Source organism: Rattus rattus, chromosome 2, assembly GCF_011064425.1.
Source record: "Rattus rattus isolate New Zealand chromosome 2, Rrattus_CSIRO_v1, whole genome shotgun sequence".
In the NCBI taxonomy this organism is placed as follows: Eukaryota; Metazoa; Chordata; class Mammalia; order Rodentia; family Muridae; genus Rattus; species Rattus rattus.
In genome coordinates, this window is record NC_046155.1 from 104,914,451 (window position 1) to 104,941,754 (window position 27,304).

Sequence of the window (27,304 nt, forward strand, 5' to 3'; positions counted from 1 at the left end):
ACCTAAAGACTATACATGGACTGACCTGGGCTCCAACCTCATAGGTAGCAATGAATAGCCTAGTAAGAGCACCAGTGGAAGGGGAAGCCCTTGGTCCTGCCAAGACTGAACCCCCAGTGAACGTGATTGTTGCGGGGGAGGGCACTAATGGGGGAGGATGGGGAGGGGAACACCCATTAAGAAGGGGGGGGGGAGGGATGTTTGCCCGTAAACCGGGAAAGGGAATAACACTCGAAATGTATATAAGAAATACTCAAGTTAAGAAAAAAAAAAAACAAATTTCTTAAATTCAGTACATTTTTAAAAGCCCTCTGTTGATGTTCCCCATGCCCAGTAAGAAACAAAAAGCAGATTATACCTTTTTCTGTAGAGGCATATTTATTAATTTCTTTTTCTTTTTTGCTCCTAATTCTAATGAGTCATCTATTTTCTTACCACCTGAATTTTAGCATATCAATGTAAACTGTTATCATTCATATTGTACATTTAACACAAAAAATTATTGTTCAACTGAACATCAAACTACATTCTTAATATTTCCTAAAATTGATAAATGTGAATTCTTTGTAACTGTTGATAAGTAAAGTCAGTTCTGAAAAAAAAAAATAAAGAAAGTGAAGACTCTCAACTTAAGGGGCCAGTAAATATATTCAACAAAATTATAGAAGAAAACTTCCCTAACCTAAAGAAAGAGATGCCCATATACATACAAGAAACCTACAGAACTCCAAATAGATTGGCCCAGAAGAGAAATTCCTCCCATCACATAATAGTTGAAATACCAAATGCACAAAACAAAGAAAGAATATTAAAAATAGCAAGGGGAAAAGGTCAAGTGACATATAAAGGCAGACCAATAAGAATTACACCAGAGTTTGTAAACAAACTCAAAGATAAGAACCACATGGTCATTACATTAGATGCTGAGAAAGCATTTGACAAAATTCAACACCCCTTCATGATAAAAGTCCTGGAAAGATCAGGAATTCAAGGCCTATATCTAAATATAGGAAAATGCAAAATACAGCCAACCAGTAGCTAACATCAAACTAAACTGAGAAAATTGAAGGAATCCCACTAAAATCAGGGACTAGACAAGGCTGCCCACTCTTTCCCTACTTTTTCAATATGGTACTCGAAGTCCTAGCCATAGCAATCAGACAGAAAAAGGAGGGCAGAAGGATACAAATTGGAAGGGAAGAAGTCAAAATATCACTATTTGCGGATGATATGTTAGTGTACTTAAATGACCTCAAAAGTTCCACCAGAGAACTCCTTAACCTGATAAACAACTTCAGCAAAGTGCCGGGCTATAAAATTAACTCAAACAAACCAGTAGCCTTCCTCTACTCCAAGGATAAACAGGCTGAGAAAGAAATTAAGGAAATGACACCCTTCACAATAGTGTCAAATAACATAAAATATCTTGGTGTGACTTTAAACAAGCAAATGAAAGATCTGTATGACAAGAACTTCAAATCTCTGAATAAAGAAATTGAGGAAGATCTCAGAAGATGGAAAGGTCTTCCATGCTCATGGAGTGGCAGGATTAATATAGTAAAGATGGCCATTTTGCCAAAAGCAATCTACAGAGTCAATGCGATCACCATCAAAATTCCTACTCAATTCTTTATAGAGATAGAAAGAGCAATTTGCAAATTCATTTGGAAAAACAAAAAACCCAGGATGGCTAAAATTATACTCAACAATAAAAGAACTTTTGGGGGAGTCACCAACTCTGACTTCAAGCAGTATTACAGAGCCATAGTCATAAAAACTGTATAGTAATGGTACAGAGACAGGCAGGTAGATCAGTGGAACAGAATTGAAGACCAAGAAATGAACCCACACACCTATCTTTGACACTTGATCTTTGACAAAGAAGCTAAAAGCATCCAATGGAAGAAAGATACCATTTTCAACAAATGGTGCTGTTTCAACTGGAGGTCAGCATGTAGAAGAATGCAAATCGATTCATTCTTATCACCATGTACAAATCTTAAGTCCAAGTGGATCAAGGACCTCCTCATCAAACTAATAGAAGAAAAACTGGGGAAGAGTCTTAAACACATGGGCACTGGGGAAAATTTCCTGAACAAAACACCAATGGCTTATGCTCTAAGATCAAGAATCAACAAATGGGACCTCATAAAACTGCAAAGCTTTTGTAAAGCAAAAGACACTGTCATTAAGACAAAATGGCAATCAACAGATTAGAGAAATATCTTTACCAATCTTACATCTGATAGAGGGCTGATATCCAAAATATACAAAGAACTCAAGAAGTTAGACTCCAGAGAGCCAAATCACCCTATTAAAAATGGAGTAGAGAGCTAAACAAAACACTCTCAGCTGAGGATTATCTAATGGCCAAAAAACACCTAATGAAATGTTCAACATCCTTAGTTATCAGGTAAATGCAAATCAAAGCATCCCTGAGATTCCACCTCACACCAGTCAGAATGGCTAGGATTAAAAACTCAGGTGACTGCAGATAATTGCAAGGATGTGGAGAAAGAGAAACACTCCTCCATTTATGGTGGGATTGCAAACTGATACAACCACTCTGGAAATCAGTCTGGTGGTTCCTCAGGAAATTGGACATTATAATACCGGAGGACCCAGCTATACCTCTCCTGGGTATATACCAAGAAGATGCTCCAACATACAACAAGGACACATGCTCCACTATGTTCATATCAGCCTTATTTATAATAGCCAGAAGCTGGAAAGAACTGAGATACCCTTCAACAGAGGAATGGATTAAAAATATGTGGTACATCTACACAGTGGAAAACTACTCAGCTATCAAAAACAATGACTTCATGAAATTCATAGGCAAATGGAATGAACTAGAAAATATTATCCTGGGTGAGGTTACTCAATCACAGGAAAACACACTTGGTATGCATTCGTTGTTAAGTGAATATTAGCCAGAAAGCTCAAATTACACAAGATGTAAACTACAGACCATAGAAGCTCAACAAGAAGGATGACCAAAATGCAGATGCTCCCACTCCTTTTTAAAAAGGGGAAAACATTCAAACGAGGAGATATGGAAGCAAAGTTTAGAGCAGTGACTCAAGGAATGGCCATTCAGAACCTGACACACATGTGGCTCATATATATGCAGCCAACAAAACTAGATAAGATTGATGAAGCTAAAAAATGCATGTGGAAAAGGACTGGATATAGGTCTCTCCTGAGAGACACATCCAGATCATGTCCAATACAGAGGTCAATGCTAGCAACAAATCACCGAACTGAGAATAGGACCCCCTTAGGGGGAATTAGAGGAAGTATTGAAAGAATTGAAAGAGCTTTCAACTCCATTAAAAACAATAATGCCAACCAACCAGAGCTTCCAGGGACTAAACCACTATTGAAAAACTATACAGTGACTGACCCTGGACTCCAACTGCATATGTAGCAGCGAATAAACTTGTTGGGGCACCGGTGGAAGGGAAAGCCATTTGTCTAGCCAAGGTTGTACCCCCAGTGCAGGGGAATATAGGGGAAGGCAATAAGGGTATTGTGTAGGGGGAATACCCGTATGGGAGAGGGGGAGGGGAGCGAATGGGGACTTATGGACAGAAAACCGGGAAGGGGAATAACCTTTGAAATGTAAGTAAGGAAATATATAATAAAATTTAAAAAAAAGAAAATGAACGTATAAAGGAATTTATATGTTGGGTGTCTTCCTGCTACACACTAGGGCAACATAGTCAGGGGTTTGTTTTCAATTTCACAACACAGAAAGTGAAACACTGTTGGTTTAAAACTCAGTGATCTCCAGCTCCAAGCATCGGAAGATTGTTCCTTTTGTTTTGTATTCTTGTCAGTAAAGAGAAATACCCAAGAAGATACTTTGGAATTCTTACTTATTAACAAGTCAAGAAATTAGTTATGAAGAATAATTGGCATATATTCCATATTTTAGTAACATTAACATTGACTCTGAAAATACAAATGTAACTAGGTTGATAGTAGAAGGGAATTTAAAAATAGAACCTGGCATTTCTAATGGGAACTTTGAAAGTCTACTTAATAGAGGATTTTACAGTGCCTAAAATTAAAGTAAGATTAATAAAATATCACAGAAAGCATCTGTACATTAATATAATAGAATATAGCCAATGAATAGCATATTTTAGAATTGTGCATATTTTAGAATTAAGTACAAGTATATAACCATGTTTCAAAACATTGAAAAAAGTATAAGAAATATGAATTTTTGAGGCAATTGAATGGATATGTCTGTATCCACAAAAAAGAAAGTATAAATTACGTTTAAATACTGGCATAGTAATTTCATAATAAAAGGTAAAAATCTTGTTTTTATTTGAAGGTGTAGTTTATAATCTAAGTGGAGAAGGAAGGACTATAATCTTTGAGCTTAAGACATTGTCCTCCTTTATTTTGAGTCTGTAAATATTTGGACATAAAAGTCATGCTTTTTTTACCCAAAAGATGCCCCAACATTTAAAAAAGACACGTGCTCCACTATGTTCATAGCAGCCTTATTTATAATAGCCAGAAGCTGGAAAGAACCCAGATGCCCTTCAACAGAGGAATGGATACAGAAAATGTGGTACATCTACACAATGGAATATTACTCAGCTATCAAAAACAATGCCTTTTTTTTTTTGGTTCTTTTTTTTCCGGAGCTGGGGACCGAACTCAGGGCCTTGCACTTCCTAGGCAAGCGCTCTACCACTGAGCTAAATCCCCAACCAGCCAGAGCAATCAAACAACAAAGGAGGTCAAGGGGATACAGATCGGAAAAGAAGAAGTCAAAATATCACTATTTGCAGATGATATGATAGTATATTTAAGTGATCCCAAAAGTTCCACCAGAGAACTACTAAAGCTGATAAACAACTTCAGCAAAGTGGCTGGGTATAAAATTAACTCAAATAAATCAGTAGCCTTCCTCTACACAAAAGAGAAACAAGCGGAGAAAGAAATTAGGGAAACGACACCCTTCATAATAGACCCAAATAATATAAAATACCTCGGTGTGACTTTAACCAAGCAAGTAAAAGATCTGTACAATAAGAACTTCAAGACACTGAAGAAAGAAATTGAAGAAGACCTCAGTAGGTGGAAAGATCTCCCATGCTCATGGATTGGCAGGATTAATATAGTAAAAATGGCCATTTTACCAAAAGCGATCTACAGATTCAATGCAATCCCCATCAAAATACCAATCCAATTCTTCAAAGAGTTAGACAGAACAATTTGCAAGTTCATCTGGAATAACAAAAAACCCAGGATAGCTAAAACTATCCTCAACAATAAAAGGACTTCAGGGGGAATCACTATCCCTGAAATCAAGCAGTATTACAGAGCAATAGTGATAAAAACTGCATGGTATTGGTACAGAGACAGACAGATAGACCAATGGAACAGAATTGAAGACCCAGAAATGAACCCACACACCTATGGTCACTTGATTTTTGACAAAGGAGCCAAATCCATCCAATGGAAAAAAGATAGCATTTTCAGCAAATGGTGCTGGTTCAACTTGAGGTCAAAATGTAGAGGAATGCAGATCGATCCATGCTTATCACCCTGTACAAAGCTTAAGTCCAAGTGGATCAAGGACCTCCACATCAAACCAGACACACTCAAACTAATAGAAGAAAAACTAGGGAAGCATCTGGAACACATGGGCACTGGAAAAAATTTCCTGAACAAAACACCAATGGCTTATGCTCTAAGATCAAGAATCGACAAATGGGATCTCATAAAACTGCAAAGCTTCTGTAAGGCAAAGGACACTGTGATTAGGACAAAACGGCAACCAACAGATTGGGAAAAGATCTTTACCAATCCTACAACAGATAGAGGCCTTATATCCAAAATATACAAAGAACTCAAAAAGTTAGACCGCAGGGAGACAAATAACCCTATTAAAAAATGGGGTTCAGAGCTAAACAAAGAATTCACAGCTGAGGAATGCCGAATGGCTGAGAAACACCTAAAGAAATGTTCAACATCTTTAGTCATCAGGGAAATGCAAATCAAAACAACCCTGAGATTTCACCTCACACCAGTGAGAATGGCTAAGATCAAAAACTCAGGTGACAGCAAATGCTGGCGAGGATGTGGAGAAAGAGGAACACTCTCCATTGTTGGTGGGATTGCAGACTGGTACAACCATTCTGGAAATCAGTCTGGAGGTTCCTCAGAAAATTGGACATTAAACTGCCTGAGGATCCAGCTATACCTCTCTTGGGCATATACCCAAAAGATGCTCCAACATATAAAAAAGACACGTGCTCCACTCTGTTCATCGCAGCCTTATTTATAATAGCCAGAAGCTGGAAAGAACCCAGATGCCCTTCAACAGAGGAATGGATACAGAAAATGTGGTACATCTACACAATGGAATATTACTCAGCTATCAAAAACAACGAGTTTATGAAATTTGTAGGCAAATGGTTGGAACTGGAAAATATCATCCTGAGTGAGATAACCCAATCACAGAAAGACATACATGGTATGCATTCATTGATAAGTGGCTATTAGCCCAAATGCCTGAATTACCCTAGATGCCTAGAACAAATGAAACTCAAGACGGATGATCAAAATGTGAATGCTTCACTCCTTCTTTAAAAGGGGAACAAGAATACCCTTGGCAGGGAAGAGAGAGGCAAAGATTAAAACAGAGACTGAAGGAACACCCATTCAGAGCCTGCCCCACATGTGGCCCATATATATACAGCCACCCAATTAGACAAGATGGATGAAGCAAAGAAGTGCAGAAGTATAGATCGCTCCTGAGAGACACAGCCAGAATACAGCAAATACAGAGGCGAATGTCAGCAGCAAACCACTGAACTGAGAATAGGACCCCCGTTGAAGGAATCAGAGAAAGAACTGGAAGAGCTTGAAGGGGCTCAAGACCCCATATGTACAACAATGCCAAGCAACCAGAGCTTCCAGGGACTAAGCCACTACCTAAAGACTATACATGGACTCACCCTGACTCTGACCTCATAGGTAGCAATGAATATCCTAGTAAGAGCACCAGTGGAAGGGGGAAGCCCTGGGTCCTGCTAAGACTGAACCCCAGTGAACTAGACTGTTGGGGGAGGGCGGCAATGGGGAGGGTGGGGAGGGAACACCCATAAGGAAGAGAAGGGGGGAGGGGGATGTTTGCCCGGAAACCGGGAAAGGGAATAACACTCGAAATGTATATAAGAAATATTCAAGTTAATAAAAAAATAAAAATAAAAAAAACAATGCCTTTATGAAATTCATAGACAAATGGTTGGAACTGGAAAATATCATCCTAAGTGAGGTAACCCAATCACAGAAAAACACACATGGTATGCACTCATTGATAAGTGGCTATTAGCCCAAATGCTTGAATTACCCTAGATGCCTAGAACACATGAAACTCAAGACGGATGATCAAAATGTGAATGCTTCACTCCTTCTTTAAAAGGGGAACAAGAATACCCTTGGCATGGGATAGAGAGGCAAAGATTAAAACAGAGACTGAAGGAACACCCATTCAGAGCCTGCCCCACATGTGGCCCATACATATACAGCCACCCAACTAGACAAAATGGATGAAGCAAAGAAGTGCAGGCTGACAGGAGCCGGATGTAGATCTCTCCGGAGAGACACAGCCAGAATACAGCAAACACAGAGACGAATGCCAGCAGCAAACCACTGAACTGAGAATAGGACCCCCGTTGAAGGAATCAGAGAAAGAACTGGAAGAGCTTGAAGGGGCTCGAGACCCCTTATGAACAATAATGCCAAGCAACCAGAGCTTCCAGGGACTAAGCCACTACCTAAAGACTATACATGGACTGACCCTGGACTCTGACCTCATAGGTAGCAATGAATATCCTAGTAAGAGCATCAGTGAAGGGGAAGCCCTTGGTCCTGCTAAGACTGAACCCCAGTGAACTAGACTGTTGGGGGAGGGCGGCAATGGGGGAGGGTGGGGAGGGGAACACCCATAAAGAAGGGGAGGGGAGGACTAGGGGATGTTTGCCCGAAACCGGAAAGGGAATAACATTCAAATGTAAATAAGAAATACTCAAGTTAATAAAAAAAAAGTCATGCTTTTTCACTTTAATTTGCTCAACTTGCAGCATTGCTGGGAGAAGCCTCGTCTCATGTGATTTTGTGTAGATTAAATGAGGTAATATATGTCAGCATGCCTCATTTGTGGTAAACCATGTTGGCTATTATAACAAGCATGTTCCCAAAACAATCTTATGTTATTTCATCCATAGTACACAGTATAATTTTGCACATATAAAATGTGAAGTTGATCTTTATGTGTTTTATCTAACATGCTCAAAGCAATTTTCGAGTATACAATATTTCCTTAGTGCTGTTATCACCATCATCATGTGCAATAGCCCTTTTGAACTCCTCCTGTCTCACCTAAATTTTATGCTATTTGGCTAACATCTTCTCTGCATTTTACCTCAGGTAACCTGCCATCTTGCCCTGTTCTATGAGCTCAACTGTTTTAGAGTTTACAGACAAATGAATTTATACAGTAATTTTCATTGGGTTCTGACATCTCTTTTAATGCTTTTCAGACTCATATCTGAGGCAATAACAAACAATATTCTTTCTTATATAAATCTGAGTTCACAAAATGAGGTGCATTCATGTTGAAAAACTATGTATTTAACATGGAAGATTATTTTTCTGTATACACACAAGATATGTATTCATCCATTTGCTATTCTCTCTTAATGATATTACCATCTAATATTGTTCCTCTAGTCCTCCATGTGTTGATCTAAAGTGTCTTAATTTTTATACATAGGTCTTTTGTTACTATTTGGGCTCTTTATATGAAATCTGTTTTAATGGTGTGTGTTACTAAAGGTAAAATAAGTGCCTTAAAGATAACATAGGTAGATCTCTAACAAACAATTCAGTTCAGTCATTCTATGCCTCACCTTTCACAAAAACTTAATGTTATTGTTATGTGAGATCTTATTACTACAATTTGGTGGTTTTATTGAGGTTAAATTTTTTAACTTAGTTTTGAGAATTTCATATACAAGTACTGTATTTACGTTATTTCCACCTTCCTGCTACTTTTTAGTTTCTCATAGTCTTTCTTTGTCGTTAACAAATTTTCCTAGGAATGGACTGAATTCCTTTCTTACTATTTATGAGTAGCATGCATTAATGCTTTGTTGTTACAATGAGATTTGTGAAAATATTTTGATTACAACAAGCAATTTTGAAATGATAGTGACTTAGTATTGTCACACAGATAAAGGGTGAAAAAGAAAAAAGAAAAGAAAAGAAAAACTACAAGAAAAGCCCTCCTCCTTCATACTGTATTGCTTTCGACATTTTGAATTTTTGATCAGTCTCTTGCATCTTTCTATATTTATCTTGACATGTCATGGAGGATATGTTTTAATTGTTTTGTTTTCAATTTTCATAATAAATATATAAATAAAGTATGGTCCATATTTACGTGAAAATATTCTGAATTATTTTGTAGTATTTCTTATACCACTGAATTTTCTGATCTCTGCAGTTCATTTTACCAATTAGTCTCCTTCAGGCTGAAGAACTCATCTGGTAGTATAAATTATCTTAGATTTCTTTGTCTGGTAATATCTTTGTATATCTTTAATTTCTAAAGAATTTTTGTTGGTTATATTAATTTTAATTAGAAGATTTTCCTTCAACTATGAATCTATCTTTCATTCCTCCTCATTTGTGACGTCTCTGCTAAGAATTCTAGGTCATGTAGGCTATGAGAATCTTGTAGACTTTTTCTCTTTCTCTTTGGTAAATATTGCCCTTGTCCTTAGCTTTCTGAGAAATGATTGTCTTAGTATGGACTTGGTTTTGTTGATTATAACTGGTGTTCTTTGACATTCCACCAATAAGACTTTTGTGTCCTTTGGGCTAGGGGAATTTTCTGATATTATTTCTTTGAACAAACTTTCTGTAGACTTGGAATTTCCAAATTCTCTTTGAAAACCATCAAAAGAATATTACTTTTTAATGCTATTTCCATGTTGCTGTAAATTTTCTCATTATTTCCAAATAACATCTTTTTATTTTGCTGTTTCTTTTGTTGAATTATGCTTCTGCTGTTTTATTTTATGTTTCTAATTCCTCTTAGTTATATATTTTAGTTCTAGCTCTTCTGACTGTTTGCCTTTTAAAAGTTACTTAAATCTTTCTGTTAACTTTCCTGGGTAGAATAATAAATTGCTGGATTTGGTCGGCTGAAGTTTGATGAATTTTCTTAAAACAATTGCTTTGAATTCTTTGTCCAGAAGTTCACCTCTGTTATTCATTGTAAATTCTATTTTTAACATATATTTTTTGTTGTTTTACAACAATTGAAAGTTCTGAGTGCTTGTTAATGTACAACATAGTCTGTTCACTGAAGATTGGAAGTTTGTTAGAGTCTTCATAACAGCTTATTGATGTCTATTTCTAAATACATTGTTTGGTTTCTCAAAGTAAGTGTAACTAAGTAGTATTTGAAATGTGTGGTACCCTACATACAGTTTTGCTGAGTCTATAGTTGATATTTACCATTGTTTCACACTAGAAAGTGCCCTAAGCCCAAATTTTTTCCAACTCCACAGTTGATGTGTTGTTCCAAATGAATTGGAGGGAATGTCTATATGGGTACTCCTTTCTTATAAGACCCTAGAAATAAGGTCAAGGTCAGAGTCCTCAACTGTTGTTCTTATCTATGTAAGTGTTGCTTGGGTTTATATGGCATTGGTTCCTATTACAGAGGAACTAATCCAAATCTCTAATGCAGTAACCATGTGTATACCTCTTTTTCTCCCCACAGTGTACGATTAATTTTCTGTCTTGTATTGTGTGTTGCCTGAGGTACAGTGAGGGACAGTAAGCAGTAGAACACTTCATGGTCATCAACACAAAAATGTTGGGTTACATTAGGACCATATAAATGTCCAAGTCTAGTTCCCCTGGGGTCAGCACGGGGCCTATTTTACCTCCTTCTATGAGTTACTCCTGGCTCTAGAGTATTACATAGCTCCAAGAGGTACCAGAAAAATCAGATTTTATAAATGCCAGAGGGTGTAATGTTGCTGTGCATTATTCTTTGCAAGATTAGGAAAGGTGGTAAGAAGTTTCTCAGCTATCTGGGTAACAAGCCCAGAAGCCATACAATGGGGTAGGAGATGTGGGATATAACAAGCATTGGTTTATTGCCATATACCAAGCACTAGATCTCATTGTAAGGCCCAGGTTTAAGGCCTTCTCCCTTTCTACACAGAGCCTTCCACATTTTCACACTGGCCTGTTTATAATTCCCATGCCTTATTTGTCCTACATATGCAGTCTCCATTTGTCTGAGACATAATTTACCTTCTTGTTCCATGTATTCATTTCTTTTTTTAATAATGTTCTCCATGATGCTATTGTCATAAGACTCTCAATGGCAACAACCAGAAAAAATAATTAGAAATCAATTTTTCAGTCACCATTCCTAACAATTGTTTTCAGCATTATTCATTGTTTAATTATAATTATAATTTTTGATACTTTATTTTACTTTTGTTCCAGATACCTACTTTTTTGTCTGTGTTTAAGCTTTTTCTAAAACAAGTTATAAGTACTTAAACTTATGAAGTATAATAATTATAGTACTAATAATAATAATTGCTGATTTGTCAGACACTATAATAGAAATACTCAGTTAGTATGTACAAAGAAAATTATAGATATAAGCAATTGAGATCTATATAGAGTGATCAAGAAGAGTTCCTAAAAAATTGAAAACTAATGGATATACTCAAATACTCTCACAGACCTGACAGATCTGACAGAATTTGTAAAATATAAATTATTTTAAAAAAATTGCCATTCTGTGACAATACAAGTTGTCAATATTAATTTTCCATTCAAACATTGTCTTTTGAAATGAAACTCCTAAGGAAATGTTACAACCAGACCATTTTCTAGGTTAAGTATGCCTACAGAGAAGACTATTCAGTAACACATACAGGAGGCATTGTAGAATATGGGATAGCTAGTAAATATTATGACCACACTGCTTATAGTTTCCTTAAACTTTGTTTCCTGTCACATATTCATTTCCTTGTCAGAGTGTCAGTGTGCTATTGATGAACATTCTGTGACTTTGCTGATAGCTCATGCTTCTTTAGGTTTGTTTCCTAGCCCATTAATGGTGACTAAAAGTGTACATCTATGTAACGAAACTTTTGTAGGAACAGTAATCTTCATAACATATTCCTGGTCTTCAAATAGGTCATGATGTGTACTTTTTATCTTCACAGTAGTTTTCTGCTACCATATTATTACATATATTTCTATTGAATTTCTAAAGTTATTATCCCTATATTTTTAATAACCTAGCAGATTCATAAATCATTCAAGGGAGGCAGAGGAAAGAAATATGGTTTACTCATTTTGTGAAGTGTGAGAAAAGAGGAAAACAAGGGAAAGAATGAATAAAGGTACTAGAAATATATTGTCAGTTGAAAGGTTCCAAGTACTTTTTAAATTTCTGCACCAGTACCCTTGACTGTTCACAATCTTCCAACCAACTTTCCGAGAGCCCCTTTCACGTCTTTGTTTCTAAGGCTGTAAATTATTGGATTCAACATGGAAGTTATAACTGAATAGAACACAGAGACAACCTTATCCTTTTCACTCATTGTCTTGGAGTTGGGTCTCATGTAGGCAAATATTCCAGACCCATAGTAGAAGACCACGACAGTGAGGTGGGACCCACAGGTTGAGAAGACTTTGAGCCTTCCCTCCTTAGACTGCATCCGGATTACAGTGAAGATGATGTTCCCATAGCAGACAAGGATGAGGGAGAGAGGACCTAACAGCATAATCATTCCCACTAAAAACAGAGCCATTTCCACATTGTGGGTGTCAGCTGAAGCCAGCTTTAGGAGGGCAGGTGGTTCACAGAAGTAGTGATTAATTACATTCTGTCCCCGATAAGGGATATACAGTGTAAACGCACTGTCCACTGAGCATGCCAATGCTCCACTTATCCAGGAAACTACAGCCAACTGGAAACAAAGCCTCTGGGTCATGATGGTGGAGTAGTGCAAGGGTTTACAGACAGCTACATACCGGTCATAGGACATAACTGCCAGCAGAGCACACTCTGTGCACCCTGCTAGGAGAAAGACAACTATCTGTATTGAACATCCAATAAAGGAAATGGTTTTCCTTTTTGAAAGGAAGTGCACCAGCATCTGGGGTACGATGCTTGTAGAGAAGCAGAGGTCAGCAAAGGATAAGTTCTTGAGAAAAAAGTACATGGGTGTATGAAGTTGAGAGTCAATATGAATAAGGATTATGATTAACAAGTTTCCAAATACTGAAAGGAAATAGATGACCAGGAAAATACAGAATAGCAAGATTTGAACTTTAGGATTCTCTGAGAGTCCCAGCAGAATAAATTCAACTACGTAAGTTTGGTTTCTTCCTCCCATTGATATTTACTCCTGTTTACCTATGGTCAGAACGAAAACAATGTTTCAGTCCTGTGGAAACAAGTGTATAATTCACAAATGTATCCTCTTAATTCTTAGCTTCCATCTCTTTCCCATTAGGTGCCAGTTCCTGTAAAAATTCACATTGGTTTATCTCTATCCAGAAGAGCACTTTTTTTTTTTCATTTTTGTTTTTTGAGAAAGGAACTCACTGTGAAATTCAGACTGACCTTGGACTCAAGAGTCTCCTGCTTTAGCATTCTAAGTGCTAGAATCTCAGAATTTCTTCAACACATCTAGTTTCCACATAGATTTTAAGTCCATCATTTCCTTGCTTATTCAACTTGATGCATGAACATCACGTGGTACATAGAGTTTTGTGCCTAATCCTAGTATCTAAATAAGTGTAAATGAGCAAATTACCATGTAGATACATAAGAACAGTGTAGTTGGTTACTCTTAGTAGTTACACTCTCAGTTTCAAAATCTCTTTTGGTTCAATTTTATTTTCCTTTATTAAGTGTGTGAAAATAAAGTAAATTTACTTTATTAATACAAGAATTATTCTGGGCTTTTAGATTTCAAAACACCTAGTGGTGCGTCAAAAAACCATGTCAGTAAGATGTTGGTTTGTGTTACAACCAAATATTCAAGTAAGGATTTGAGGCCCAAACAGAGAAACTGTCCACATTACTTCTTGCTTTTCATCTGTAGTTATTTTATGCTATAAAGAAATGGCTGAAATGGCAATTCAATGCAAACAAAGGAAAGTTTTATGGTTATTCACTGTGTAAACTCTGGTCTTTATTTTATGTGAAAATAGGCAAAACAGTATCAAAAATTATGTTACATTGTGAAGTGCGTCTACATAAATCCAATATAATAAGACTAAAGTGTCCTAGGCCTGACTCTGTGGGGAAAATGCCCAGGTTCTCATCTTCTGAATAGGATCTCACACCCTTATGATAGAAAATGTCAGACAAACTTTGACTTTTGTAAGGATCCTGAGTTCTAATTAGATTTGGTTTCATGATGAGTTTGAGGTTAGCATTGGCAATCATTTAGACTTGGTCTTGAGAAAGAAAAGCAAAACAACAACATCAAACAAACAAACAAAACAAAGAATTACCCTAATAAAAAGTATAATGATAGTAGAGAAGGATTTCTAGAATGATAATAATTTTGTTCTTAAAATAGTGGCTAAGTACATGAGTGTATTCATGATTTAAAATTTCATTCCACTTTGTACTTCATACTCCTCTGACATAATGTTTTGCTTTAATAAAGCTTATTTATCCAGGTTTATTTACTTTTTCAACATGTGTGCGTGTATGTCAAAGAGAATGTGTGTGCACTTGCATGTGTGTACACATGTGCAGGTTTACATATGCATTCATTTGTGTGTTTGTGTGTGTGTGTGTGTGTGGGTGTGTTTGGTGGGACCAGGAAAGTGCGTGTGTGTGTGTGTGCATGTGGTGTGTGTGTGTGTGTGTGTGTGCGTGTGTGTGTGTGCGTGTGTGTGTGTGTGTGTGTGTGTGTGTGTGTGTGTGTGTGTGTGTGCATGTGTGTGTGTGTGTGTGTGTGTGTGTGTGTGTGTGTGTGTGTGTGTGTGTGTGTAGGTTTCCCTGGAGGCCAGAAGAGGTCATTTGATCCCTGTGGAGCTGAGCTTACACGTGCTTCTGAGCCACTTGACTTGGGTGTTGGAAACAACTTTAGTGCTTTATGAGAACAGGAAGTGATATTAAATACTGATTCATCTTTCCAGCCCTGAGAAGTATATTTTAAAAACTTGACTTTTATTAACTAAAGTTAAATTGTTTAAGAATAGAGTACTTTTTTAACAAGTATAATAGATTGCCTACATAAGCTAACATTTTTTGACCTGTTATATTATACTAGTTCTAAAACTTTCTAGAATGAAAAAAGTGTCTTTGAAAAGTGAGAAGAAGGCAGCAATGGAACTAGCATAAAAAATACCATCAAAGTGGGGGAAATCCAAGAATGATATCTAATCCATGAGATATGAAAGGCTAAGGTATCTATTTGGGTGAGAGGAAGAGGACTAGTAAGAGGGGATCTGTGAGGATAAGAGATAGAAGTAGATACAGTAAAATAGACATTTGAATGGATAATGGTTAAGAACTTACAGATTGGATGAAAATATCTATTCCCATGAATTATTGTTGCAAAAGCAAACCAAAGATGACTATGTACACCTGAATTTCATTACACTTCTTAGTCAACGGAAAACAATGAAAACACTAAACCAAATATTGCTACCTGGTTTAGAGAGCACACATTCCAGGAAATTGTTCCTCCCTTGTATGTGTGATATGAATCTTCTCTGTCATACAAAACCTTGAAGGAAAAGAGGAAAGGAGCTAGAGTAAGGTTTTAGATCACCAGAAACAGAACTCTGCCCCGTGAGCATAAAGCACTAAAAGGGACCTGAGGAATCAGTGCTGTGCAGGCCAGGAAGGAATTTCATTCATGATTCATAATAACAATTTTTGCAGAACATGACTTATATTTAATGTGTTTTAAAGGGCAATAGAATAAGAATTGGAATGGGTAAGGTTAGGAAAGCTCACAGGAGCCGAGTATAGATGTTCTCTGAGATGCTCTGCCAGCAGCTAACGAAAACAGATGCAAATACTCAAAGCCAACCATTGAACTGAGCCCAGGGACCACAATGAGAAAGTGGGCCCTTGGTCCCGTGGAAGCTTGTTGTCCAGGCATAGGGAAATGCTAGAAGGGGTTAAGCATGAAGTTGGTGGTGGAGCTCCCTCTTAGAAGCAAAGGGGAGAGGGAGGAGGGGAGACAATGAGGAGGAATATTTGAAATGTAAATAAATAAAACAACCAATTAATAAAGATAAAATAGCAACAAAAAAAGAAAAGGAAATTAGTTTAAAGGAGAATGAGACTTTTCTATACCTGATAGAATATATATATATATACAAGTAGAAAAAAAAGATGATGTCAATGATTTAGGTATTGGAGAGATACAACTATATTTGACTCTGAGCTCTCTGAATTCAGACATTCTCTTGAATAAAATATTTAACTTATTTTCAATATACAAAACAAAGATATTAGTATCACTGCTCCATCTGCTAAGGAAAAAACTTTATTTTATATAAACAGCAAATGGGAATATGACTCATGATAACTTTTATTTCTTTAGAATACCAGTGAGTAGAACTTCCTTATTACACCTGAACAAATGCATATATGACATGCATTTCATCAATCAGCTTCAGATAAAAACAATCACAGAGATTGTACTCATGCACTGTTTTTCCATATAACACACACATAGACAACTACTAAGATCATCTCCTACACTGAAAATAAATGTGTTGCTCTCTTCCCTCAATGACTTGATACTTCTTAGACAACTTAAACTGCTCTGACATATTATTTGCATCTCTGTATATATTCCTAGTATACCCTTAGCTGAGTTTCCAGTGCTCTAGATTCTTGTTTATTTTACTTCTATTATCTTTCTACCTCCACTGTTGCCCAATCCAATGCATTCATATAATAGAACAATCCTTTTAAATCCTGATCTTATCATTTGAAAGTCTCCCATTTAAACTAATTAAATAACTCATTCTGCGTGGGCTTTAATCAAACACACACACTAAACACACAACATCTGTGACTGTCTGAAGTCGTCAACAAGTTCGCTTATTCTGACTCTCATTCAAAATCCTTGTCAGACTCATGCAAGGACCTGAGCTTTGTCCTGTGGTTTCCCCAACTGAACTTTACCTTCTGCCTTATCAACTAAATAAATCTATAGCTATCTAACGACATTGTCCTCTGCTGCCCCTACCCCCAGGCAAGTGTTCACTTACTCCATTAAACTGAGTTATTTTCTCTTCTATTTCTCAGCTTCTGATAATTTTATACTTATGTGAATGCATTTATATTACATATGTTTAATTTCAAGACATTATTTCCCACTGTATACTTCATTTTATATATGAGCGATATATAAAAGATGTATTACCTATTGAATAATGGGGTGCACCCAAGAATTAGTAGCAGGAAACATGAGACATATGTATTTGGGCATGCTCACCTGTTTTGGGTGGAAAACAAAGAAGTACACTCTATAAGAACAGTGTAAAAATGTACACACACTGACAAAGACAGCAGAGCAAGAGACTGGATCTGAGAGGAACAAAACCTCTCAAATGGCTGTTGCCTCCATTATCTTCATGACAAACCAGTTTCTAGACATGCAGATTTTCAAAACCAAAACTCTACATTTGCCTGTTGCCTCTTGTTTACCAGACATTGGAAAAGACAGTTATACACTAGCAAATGTCTGGAGAATATCTGATAGGGTATAGTTGTAACATTATAAAGTCAATTTGAGCGCCTACAAACAAACAAAAAAATTGGATGGGAACATTTTTGTAGGATATGGTCTCTGCAGATACCTAGAGAAGGACTTCTGTACTACTGTATTAATAGTTAAAAGAGATAAGGAAGGAAAGGGAGGAGAAGGGAGGTAAAGAGAAGGTAAGGGAACAAAGAGAGGAGATTGGAGAGGAGGGGATTAAAGAAAGGAAGGAACAAAGCGATCCTGGTCAGGGGGAAGGAAATTCCTTGAAGACTAGCAAAATATCTTGATGAGGCGAACACATCTTGACATAACCCTGCTTTCACCTGGTGAACTAACCTGAATGCTGTTCAGAGCATCTGGGTCACTGGCAAGTGACAGTGTAGTTAGCTGGTATGAAAGACAGAATCTATCCAGGCATTTCTCACTGTATTTTCATTACTAGGCACTTAAAAGCATTTCCCATCCTGATTCTTGTCCGACCATCTGTCTTAAAGAAACACACCTAAATTCTCCCAGGAACTGAATAAAGAAATTTCCTAAGAGTAATTTATTTAAAATGAGGTGCTAAGGATGGATACAAACAACATGCTCCCTTGAGCCCTTGGTTCACGATGAGAGACTTCTGTATTATATGCTTACAAATACACCCTAAAATATCCAAATCTCTCCTGATAATTTCTATGAGAAAGATAAAAGTTCATATGGGGACACATAGAAGCTGAACAAAAATTCAGTATGAACTTCAGTTCAGTTTTCAGGTAAGGAGAATTTGTTCTATTGCTGACATTGTTAAGTTCATAATCAAAGAAAGATAAACCTTTATGTTTACTAAGAAATTTGTACATTCTCTATCTGTTATGCTGATCAATATAGAAGTCTTTCAAATCTCTGAAAATCTATTTTTAAAAAGTTTTTAATTGAAATAGAGTTATATCACTATCCCTTCTTTCCTGCCTCCAGGCACTTATATTTACCTTCCCTCAAATTCTTCCCATGCTAACCCATTTTTAAGTTGATAATCTCATTTTCTTATATTTATCTCATGTCTATATGTATATGCACAAATATGTATAAATAGAGCCTGTTGAGTTCATTTTTGTTGTTTCTGTATGTAGAGTTTCAGGTCTGTCACTCTGCTGCCTCAGATGACCAATAAGTCATTTTAAAGCTTATATTAATTCCAACTTTTAGATTAAATTATTTGATATCTTAGGTGTGGTGGGATAGGCTTATAACCATAGCAGTTGGGAAGATAAGTCAGGGTAATTGAAAGGCTGAGTCCAGCCTGACTACATTGCAAAGTTTTTTCTCAACAGAAAATAAATAAAAACATATGGCGCACTGTAATGATGAAGGCTCAGCAGGTCTGCACTATCTCCATCTCTGCCCCCTTAGCAGTAGAATGCGAAAAGTCCTTTGGCTGTACAGCCTCACATCTTCAGGTTTTTATCAGTCCTTAGAAACAACTGCCTCATTTCCTTCCCATTTCCCCCCAAAGTTTTCTCCTCTATTAATGTTTTTTTCCCACACATTTCATTTCTTGAACCAATAGTAATCACAGACTTGCCATGGACTTTCTTTGGGTGTTTTCTTTCCCACTCATACACATGGTGCACATACTGCTATCAGTTCTTTTTTACTCTCTAAAATGATTTGGTATTTGAAGAATTACTAATTTTGCCTTAATTATGTTTTATTGTGGTTCTACAGTTCATGAGTGAATATTTATGCAGATAACATTCTATTTTCAGGCCAGTACTGGAGATCCAATATGTTGCCTCAGCCATCAGACTAGCAGAGGAGCACAACACCATAACCTGTGCAGCAACCTAGTTGTCTTGATTTATATTGTCCTACCTGAAATACTGCAGGAGAATAGCTATAGTAGTTAAGGCTTCAAGTTGCTGTGGCCCCTTGGCTCTGTCCTGTGAAACCCATAGACTCAAAACTTGAGGTCTTTACAAACACAGTTTATAAGAAAGTTAGAAAAAGAGAGGGCTCATGCCAAGAAGACAAGCAGACTAACTATAGAACTTCAGCTCTCCTGATTCTGAAAATCAAATTCTCCCAGTGTCATCCCCAGATGTGATGGTTCGGGTAAGAATGACTCACACATGTTCATATATTTGAATGTTTAGGAAACAGCACTGCATGAAAGTATCAGGAGGAATGGCCATGTTGGAGGAAGGCATGGCCTCACTAGAGGAAGTGTATCACTAGGGTTGGTTTTGAGGTTTCAGAAGCCCAAGCTAGGCCCAGTATATCTCTCTTCCTGCTGTCTGTGGATCCAGATGTAGAATTTTCAACTATATATCCAGCACTGTGTTTGCCTGCATGCCACTGTGCTCTACTATGATGATAATAGGCTAACTTCTGAAACTGTAAACATGCCCAACTAGATGCTTTCCCTTAGAAGTTTCCTTGCTCATGGTATTTCTTTACAGCAGAAGAACACTGAAAAATACAGACACTGGTACCAGAAGCAGAATGTTGCTCTGATAGATCTCATCATGTGTTTGTTGGTAGAACATGGACTTTGCATTAGTAAAACAATTTCATGCTTTATGTGGGGCTTAAAAGGCTGTGAACCTGAAAACAATGGAAATAATGATGGGCCAGTTCAAGTAGTTTCAGGGGTGACGAATGTTAAGTGGCCTAGCCACCATTCTTGTGATATTTTGGCAAAGAATGTGACTGAGTTTGGTCTTTTCCAAAAATGTTCTTGAGATTAAATTGAAGAGTTTTAGATTGATAGTATTGGCAGAGGAGATTTTAAAATAGACTAATGTTTCCTACATTGTGTGGTTTAGGGGCCACTCCCATGTAGATCCATAATGAAATGAGCATGCTGAGCATGCAAAAATACAAACTGAACAGTTTGAGGAGAAAAGGCCAGGGAGTATGACAGAGCTGATGCAGACCTGGAGAGAGACAGGAGAACAGCCCACATGGCTAGGAGAGTGGATGGAAATATGCAGCTGCTGAGGTGGGGAGGGCCTCTAGAAAGTCCCAAATACCTGGGATGGGGGATGCTTCCAGTACTCAGTGTGGGTGACCTTAGACAAAATGCTTAACAGTTGGGATATAGAACCCCAGAGACTACCTCTAGTAGTCAGAAAGGACTCCCAGTGGAGGAATGGTGACAGCAATTCACCTATAAAACTTTTGGCCCACATTTTTTCCTGTCTAAAAGAAATAAAGGGACCAAAATTGAACAGAGACTGAAGAAATGACAAAAAAGTTATGCTCCCCACTTGCCATCAATCCCGTGCATGGGCACCAAACCCGAACAGTAATACTGATGCTATGTTGTACTTGCAGACAGGAGCCTAGCATGGCTATCCTCTGAGAGGCATATCTGACACATATGCAGATACTCACAGTCCAGCATTGGAAGGAGGTAAGGGACCCCTGTCAAAGAGGTATGGAAGGATTGACAAAGATGGAGGGGATGACAACCTCCACAGGAAGACCAACAGTGTCAACTAAAGTGTACCCTTGGGAGTTCCCAGAGACTAAGCCACAACCAAAGAATATACAGAGACTGGTCTGAGGCACCCAATCACATATGTAGCAGAGGGCTGCCTTGTCTGGTCTTAATGAGAAAGGATGCACATTATACTGTAGAGACTTGCTGCTCCAGGTTGGGGGTATGGAGAGGAGGGGAACCCTCTTAGAGGAGAAAGGGCTCTGTGAGGGTGAAGTCGAAGGGAGTCAGTGTTTAGGATGAAGAAAGAAAGAAAGATAGACAGAAAGAAGGAAGAAATTTTATAGAGCTAAACAGAATTCTCAACAGAGAAATCTCGAATGGTTGAGAAGCACTTCAAGACACATTCTGTCTGTTTGTATGCCAGTATGCCAGAAGAGGGCATCAGATCCCATTATAGAAGGCTATTAGCCACTGCATGGTTGCTGGGACTTGAACTTAGGACCTCTGTAAGAGGAGTTGGTACTCAACTGCTGAGACAGTAGAAAGACAGAAAATCAAGTGGAGGGATGGAGTTGTCATGAAGCAGTCAAAAACTCTGACCCAGAATTGTTCCTGTCTAAAAGAACTACAGAGGTAAAAATGGAGAAAAGACTGCCACTGACCCACCCAACTTGGGATCCATCTCAAGAGAAGGCTCCAAGGACTGACCTATTACTGATGCTATGGTGAGCTTACAGACAGAAGCATGACTGCCCTCCGAGAATTCCAACAAGCAACTGACTGAGACAGATTCAGAAACTTACACCCAACCAATGGACTGAAGTTGGGGACTCCTGTAGTTGAATTAGGGAAAGGCTGCAGAGGAGGGCTTCCCATAGGAAGACAAAGAGTCTCAACTAACATGGACCCCTGTGATCTCTCAGACACTGAACCACCAACCAGGCAGCATACACAAGCAGGTCCAAGGTCCCCAACACATATACAACAGAGGACTTCCTGGTCTGGCCTCAATGGGAGAAGATGTACCTAACCTTCAAGAGACTTGCAGCCCCAGGAGTGGGGAGGTCTGATGAGGAGGCATCCTCTTGGAGACAGGGAATGGAATTAGAAACTGTTGACTGGGGTGTATAATGATGATGATGATGATGATGATGATGATGATGATGATGATGATGATGATAATAATAATAATAATAATAATAATAATAATAATAATGTTCAATGCCCTTATTCTTCAGGGAAATACAAGTCAAAATGGCCCTTGGATTCCATCTTATACCCAACAGAATGGCTAAGATTAAAACTCAAGTGATAGGACATACCGGCAAGGATATGGAGTAAGAAGAACACTTCTCCATTGCTGGTGGGAGTGCAAACTTGTACAACCACTCTAGAAATCAATTTGGTGGTTTCTCAGAAAATTGGGAATGCCTCAAGAGCCAACTATACCACTTCTGGGCATATACACAAAAGATGTTCCACTATACCACAGAGATACTTGCTTGACTATCGTCATAGCAGAATTATTTATAATAGCCAGAAATTGGAAAATAGCTAGATGTCACTCAGTTGAAGAATGGATAAAGAAAATGAGGTACATCTACACAATGTAATACTGTTCAGCTATTAAAAATGGAGACATCGTGAATTTTCAGGCAAATGGATACAACTTGAGAATATCATCCTGAGTAAGACTACCCAGAGCCAGAAAGACACATATGGTATATATTCACTTGAGACCCCAGGGTATGTGTAGGCCTGGTGGGATGTGCATAGGTGTGGGAGTTTGGGGACATGTTTTGGAGATGGGGCAAGAGGAATGGGATGAGGAACTGTTGGAGGGCAGAACAGGAGGGGGATAATGACTAAATTACAAAAATAGATAAAAGCTAATAAAAAATAAGTGGACATTAGCCATAAAGTACAGGACAACCATGCTACAAACCACAGACCCAATGAAACTGGGTAATGAGGTCACAAGGGAGGATGTGAAAATCTTACTCAGAAGGAAAAACTAAATAGTCATTGGAGGTGGATGGAGAGAGGGGAAGTGGTTAGAAGAGGAATAAGGAGGGGAATGTGGATGGCAATTTTATGTTGGGAGGAAGAATGAGAGAGGACTGGGGGGTAAGAATGAAAATTGATGGAGGGTGGCATCTCTGATGACTAGCTGGAGGTCTGGGCCTGAGGAGGATACTGGAAATCTATGGGGATGATTCTAAGATTCATACCAGATGGGGATATAGAAACTGAAGTGGCCACCTTTTGTATCCAGACAAGACTTCCAAAGGAGTGAGGGGGAAATAAATCCAACCATAAAACCCTAACCCAAAATTTGTCTTGCCTACATATTATGAAGAGATGAAGAAGGAGCGGAGACTTGGGGAATAGCCAACCAGTGACTGCCTCAAGTTGAGACCCATTCCATGTGACAGAGTCAACTTCTGACACTATTAATGATGCTCTGCTGTGCTTGCAGAGAGGAACCTAGCAGAAATGTCTTCTGAGAGGCTTCATTCAGCCATAGATATGGACATATGCAAAGACACACAGCCAAACACCAGGCAGAGTCCAAGGACTCTTGTGGGAAGTGTGGGATAGACATAAGCAAATTAGAGGGAAAAACAACACTACAAGAAGACCCACAGAGTCCACTAACCTGGACCCATGGGGGCTCGCAGATCCTGGGTCACCAACCAGGGAACATGCAGGGGCTGGACCTAGACCCCATACATATCTGTAGCAAATTTGCAGCTTGGTCTTCATGTGGGTCTTCTAACAAGTGGAACAGAGGCTGTTTAGTTCTCTTTCTCCTGTCTGGACTGCCTGTTTGGGCCTCAGTCGGGAGAATGTGCCTAGTTCTGCTGGGACTAGATGACCTAGGGTGTGGTGGTACTCAAGAGGGAAGTCCCCTTCTCTAAGAAGAAGAGAAGAGGGAAGTAGGGGGAGGGATTTGTAAGGGTGGGACTGAGAAAAGCGGAAGGAGGGGGCCATGATCAGGATGTAAAGTAAATAAAAAACAAACATAAGAATGGAGATATCTCTCATACTCTCTCATACTAGCAACCTAACAGCAAACCTTCAAGCATCAGAAAGGGAAGAAATTGGGAATTTTTCTCAGTTAACTGTGTCAGTAAATTGTTCAGATGGGAAACCATGTCCTCCATTTAAGATTGTAATTTGGGATGAAGCAAATTTTATGACTTCAGCTGCTCAGACAATTTTAAGACATATGATGGAAAAAACAGTCTAAAACAACCAGATTCTGCCACATCTTTAACTATGATAGAAGAGAAAGTGGAAAATAGCTTTGAACTTATTGGTACAAGAAAAGAGATGAGGAATGGGGAACAGGATGTAAGAATGGGGATTAGAGAAGAGGATGTATCAGACTGTAAAGTGAATAAATAAACAAATTAATTGAAATAAATAAATAAATGAATAAAAGGCTAATAACCAAAATATATAAAGAACTCAGGAAATTAGATATTAAGAAAAGAAATAGCCCAATAAAAATTGGATATAGATTTAAGTAGATAATTCTCAGTAGAGCAACTCAAGTGATTGAGACATAGAAATTTTCCATCATGCTAGGCTCCTGTCTGCAACCATAACAGAGTATGATTAATAGTGTCAAGGATTGTTTCTTGCCCATGGAAAGTGTCTCAATTTGAGCCAGTTATTGGTTGGCCATTCCCTCCATTTCTGTTCCAGCTTTGTCCTGGTTCATCTTGTAAGCAGGACAAATAGGTCAAAGTTTTTGTGGGTGGATTGCTGTCCTTATCCCTCCAATGAGAGTCCTGCCTGGCTACAACAGGTGGCTAATGAACACTCCGTAACTTCATTGCTATGTATCATAGCTAGAGTTACCATCATAGATTTCCTGGGACCTCCTTGCATCCCAGTTCTCTGGGATGTCCTAGAGATGCCTCCCACTTTCTGCTGATTTCTGTTCTCTTTCCCCTGCTCTCTCTACATCTGATGACCCTAACCTCATTCTCCTTCTCATTCCCTCCTCCATATAGTTCCCTCACTCCATCCCCTTTTTAAAATTAATCATTACATTCATTTACATCTCAAATGATATCCCACTTCCTGGTTATTCCTATACAAAACACCCATTCCACATCTGCTCTCTCATCCCTCAGCTTTACCTCTATGAGGGTGCTCCTCTGCTCACCAACCCTCTCCTGCCCCACTGCTCCAGGACCTCTCTACTGTGGGGCATCAAACCTCCACAGGGTCAAGGGCCTCCCCTTTCACTGATGTTAGACAAGGCCATCCTCTGCTACACATGTGTCTGGAGACATTGATCGCTCCCTGTACACTCCTTGGATGGTAGTCTAGTCCCTGGGAGCACTGGGTGGTCCAGCCAGCCTACATTGTTCTTCCTATGGGGTTGCAATTAGTCTCCACTCCTCCAGTTGTTTCACTAGCTCCCTCACCAGGATCCCTCAGCTCAGTCTGATGGTTGGCTCCAAGCATCTACATCTGCATTGGTCAGTTGCTGGCCAAAACCAAGAAACAGTCATACCAGGTTCCTGTTAGCAAGCTCCTCTTGGCAACAGCAACAGTATCTGGGTTTAGTGTCTGCAGACAGGATGGATCCCTAATGTGGCAGTCCGCTGACAGCCCTTCCTTCAGTCTCTGCTCCATCTTTTATCCCTATTCTTCCTTTGAACAGGCATCTTTCTGGGCTAAAACTTTGAGATGGGTGAGTGGCCCCATCCCTTGACCTGGAGCCATTCCAATCTACTGAAGGTAGTCTCTACAGGCTCTCCCCTTCCATACGCATTTCAGCTAAAGTCATCCCTGCTGGGTTCTAGGAGTCTCTCATTTCTCTGTCACCTGGGACCCTCCAGTGCCTATCCCCAGTTTCTCATCCCTCACTGCTACATATTTTTATTTGGTCTACTGATCCTTTGTGCCTTTCTCCCCTCCTGTGCAGTACCTGATACTGTTCCCCCTTATTTCCTCCCCCTCCTATGTCCCTCCCAGGTCCCTCTCCACTGCCCTTGATCAGCCTGTTTCCCCCTCAGTGTAGGACTGAAGCACCCAAACCCTGGTCTTCCTTTCTCCTAAGCTCTTTATAGTGTGTGGGTCGTATTCTGGGCATTGTGAGTTTTGAGCTATATCTACTTATCCATACCATGTGTATTCTTTTGTGTCTGGGTTACCTCACTCAGGATATTTTCTAGTTCCATCAATTTGCCTGCAAAATTCAGGATGTCCTTGTTGTTAATAGCTGAGTAGTATTGTGTAAATGATCCACATTTTCTGTATCCATTCCTCTGTTGAGAGACACCTGGGTTCTTTCCAGCTTCTGGCTATTATAAATAAGGCTGCTAAAAACAGAGTGGAGCATATGTCCTTGTTATATGTTACAGCATCTTTTGGGTATATACACAGGAGTGGTATAGATGGGTCCTCAGGTAGTACTATGTCCAATTTTCTGAGGAACCACCAGACTGATTTCCAGAGTAGTTGTACCAGTTTGCATTCCCACCAACAATGGGGCCTCTTTCTTCACATCCTTGTCAGCATCTGCTGTCACCTGAGGTTTTGATCTTAGCCATCCTGACTGGTGTGAGTTGGAATTTCACACCGGAATTTTGATTTGCGTTTTCCTGAAGACTGAGGATGTTGAACATTTCTTTAAGTGCTTCTCAGCCATTCTAGATTCCTCAGTTGAGAATTCTTTGTTTAGATCTGTACCCTATTTTTTGGTAGGATTTTTTTGGTTCTCTGGAGTCTTAAGTTTTGGAGTACTTTGTATATTTTAGATATTAGCCCTGCATCAAATCTAGCATTTGTAAAGATCTTTTCCCAATCTGTGGATTGTCCTTTTGTACAATTAACAATATTCTTCTCCTTACAGAAGCTTTTTAATTTTATAAGGGACCATTTGTCAATTATTGATCTTAGAGCATATGCCATTAGTGTTCTGTTTAAGAAAATTTCCCCTGTGCCAATGTGTTTAAGGCCAGAAATCCAGAAGGTGAGATACTCTCAGGACTCAATGGGGCTGACCTTA

General features: G+C 38.6%; 1 protein-coding gene across 1 annotated transcript; it reads right to left on the minus strand.

The window, feature by feature from the left end:
* Positions 1-12,554: 12,554 nt before the first annotated feature.
* On the minus strand, positions 12,555-13,493 carry LOC116894156 (olfactory receptor 2D3-like). The gene has a single exon (XM_032895873.1). It carries the CDS (start codon positions 13,479-13,481, stop codon positions 12,555-12,557), a length of 927 nt encoding a protein of 308 aa, XP_032751764.1. The 5' UTR covers positions 13,482-13,493.
* Between the last annotated feature and the right edge of the window lie 13,811 nt (positions 13,494-27,304).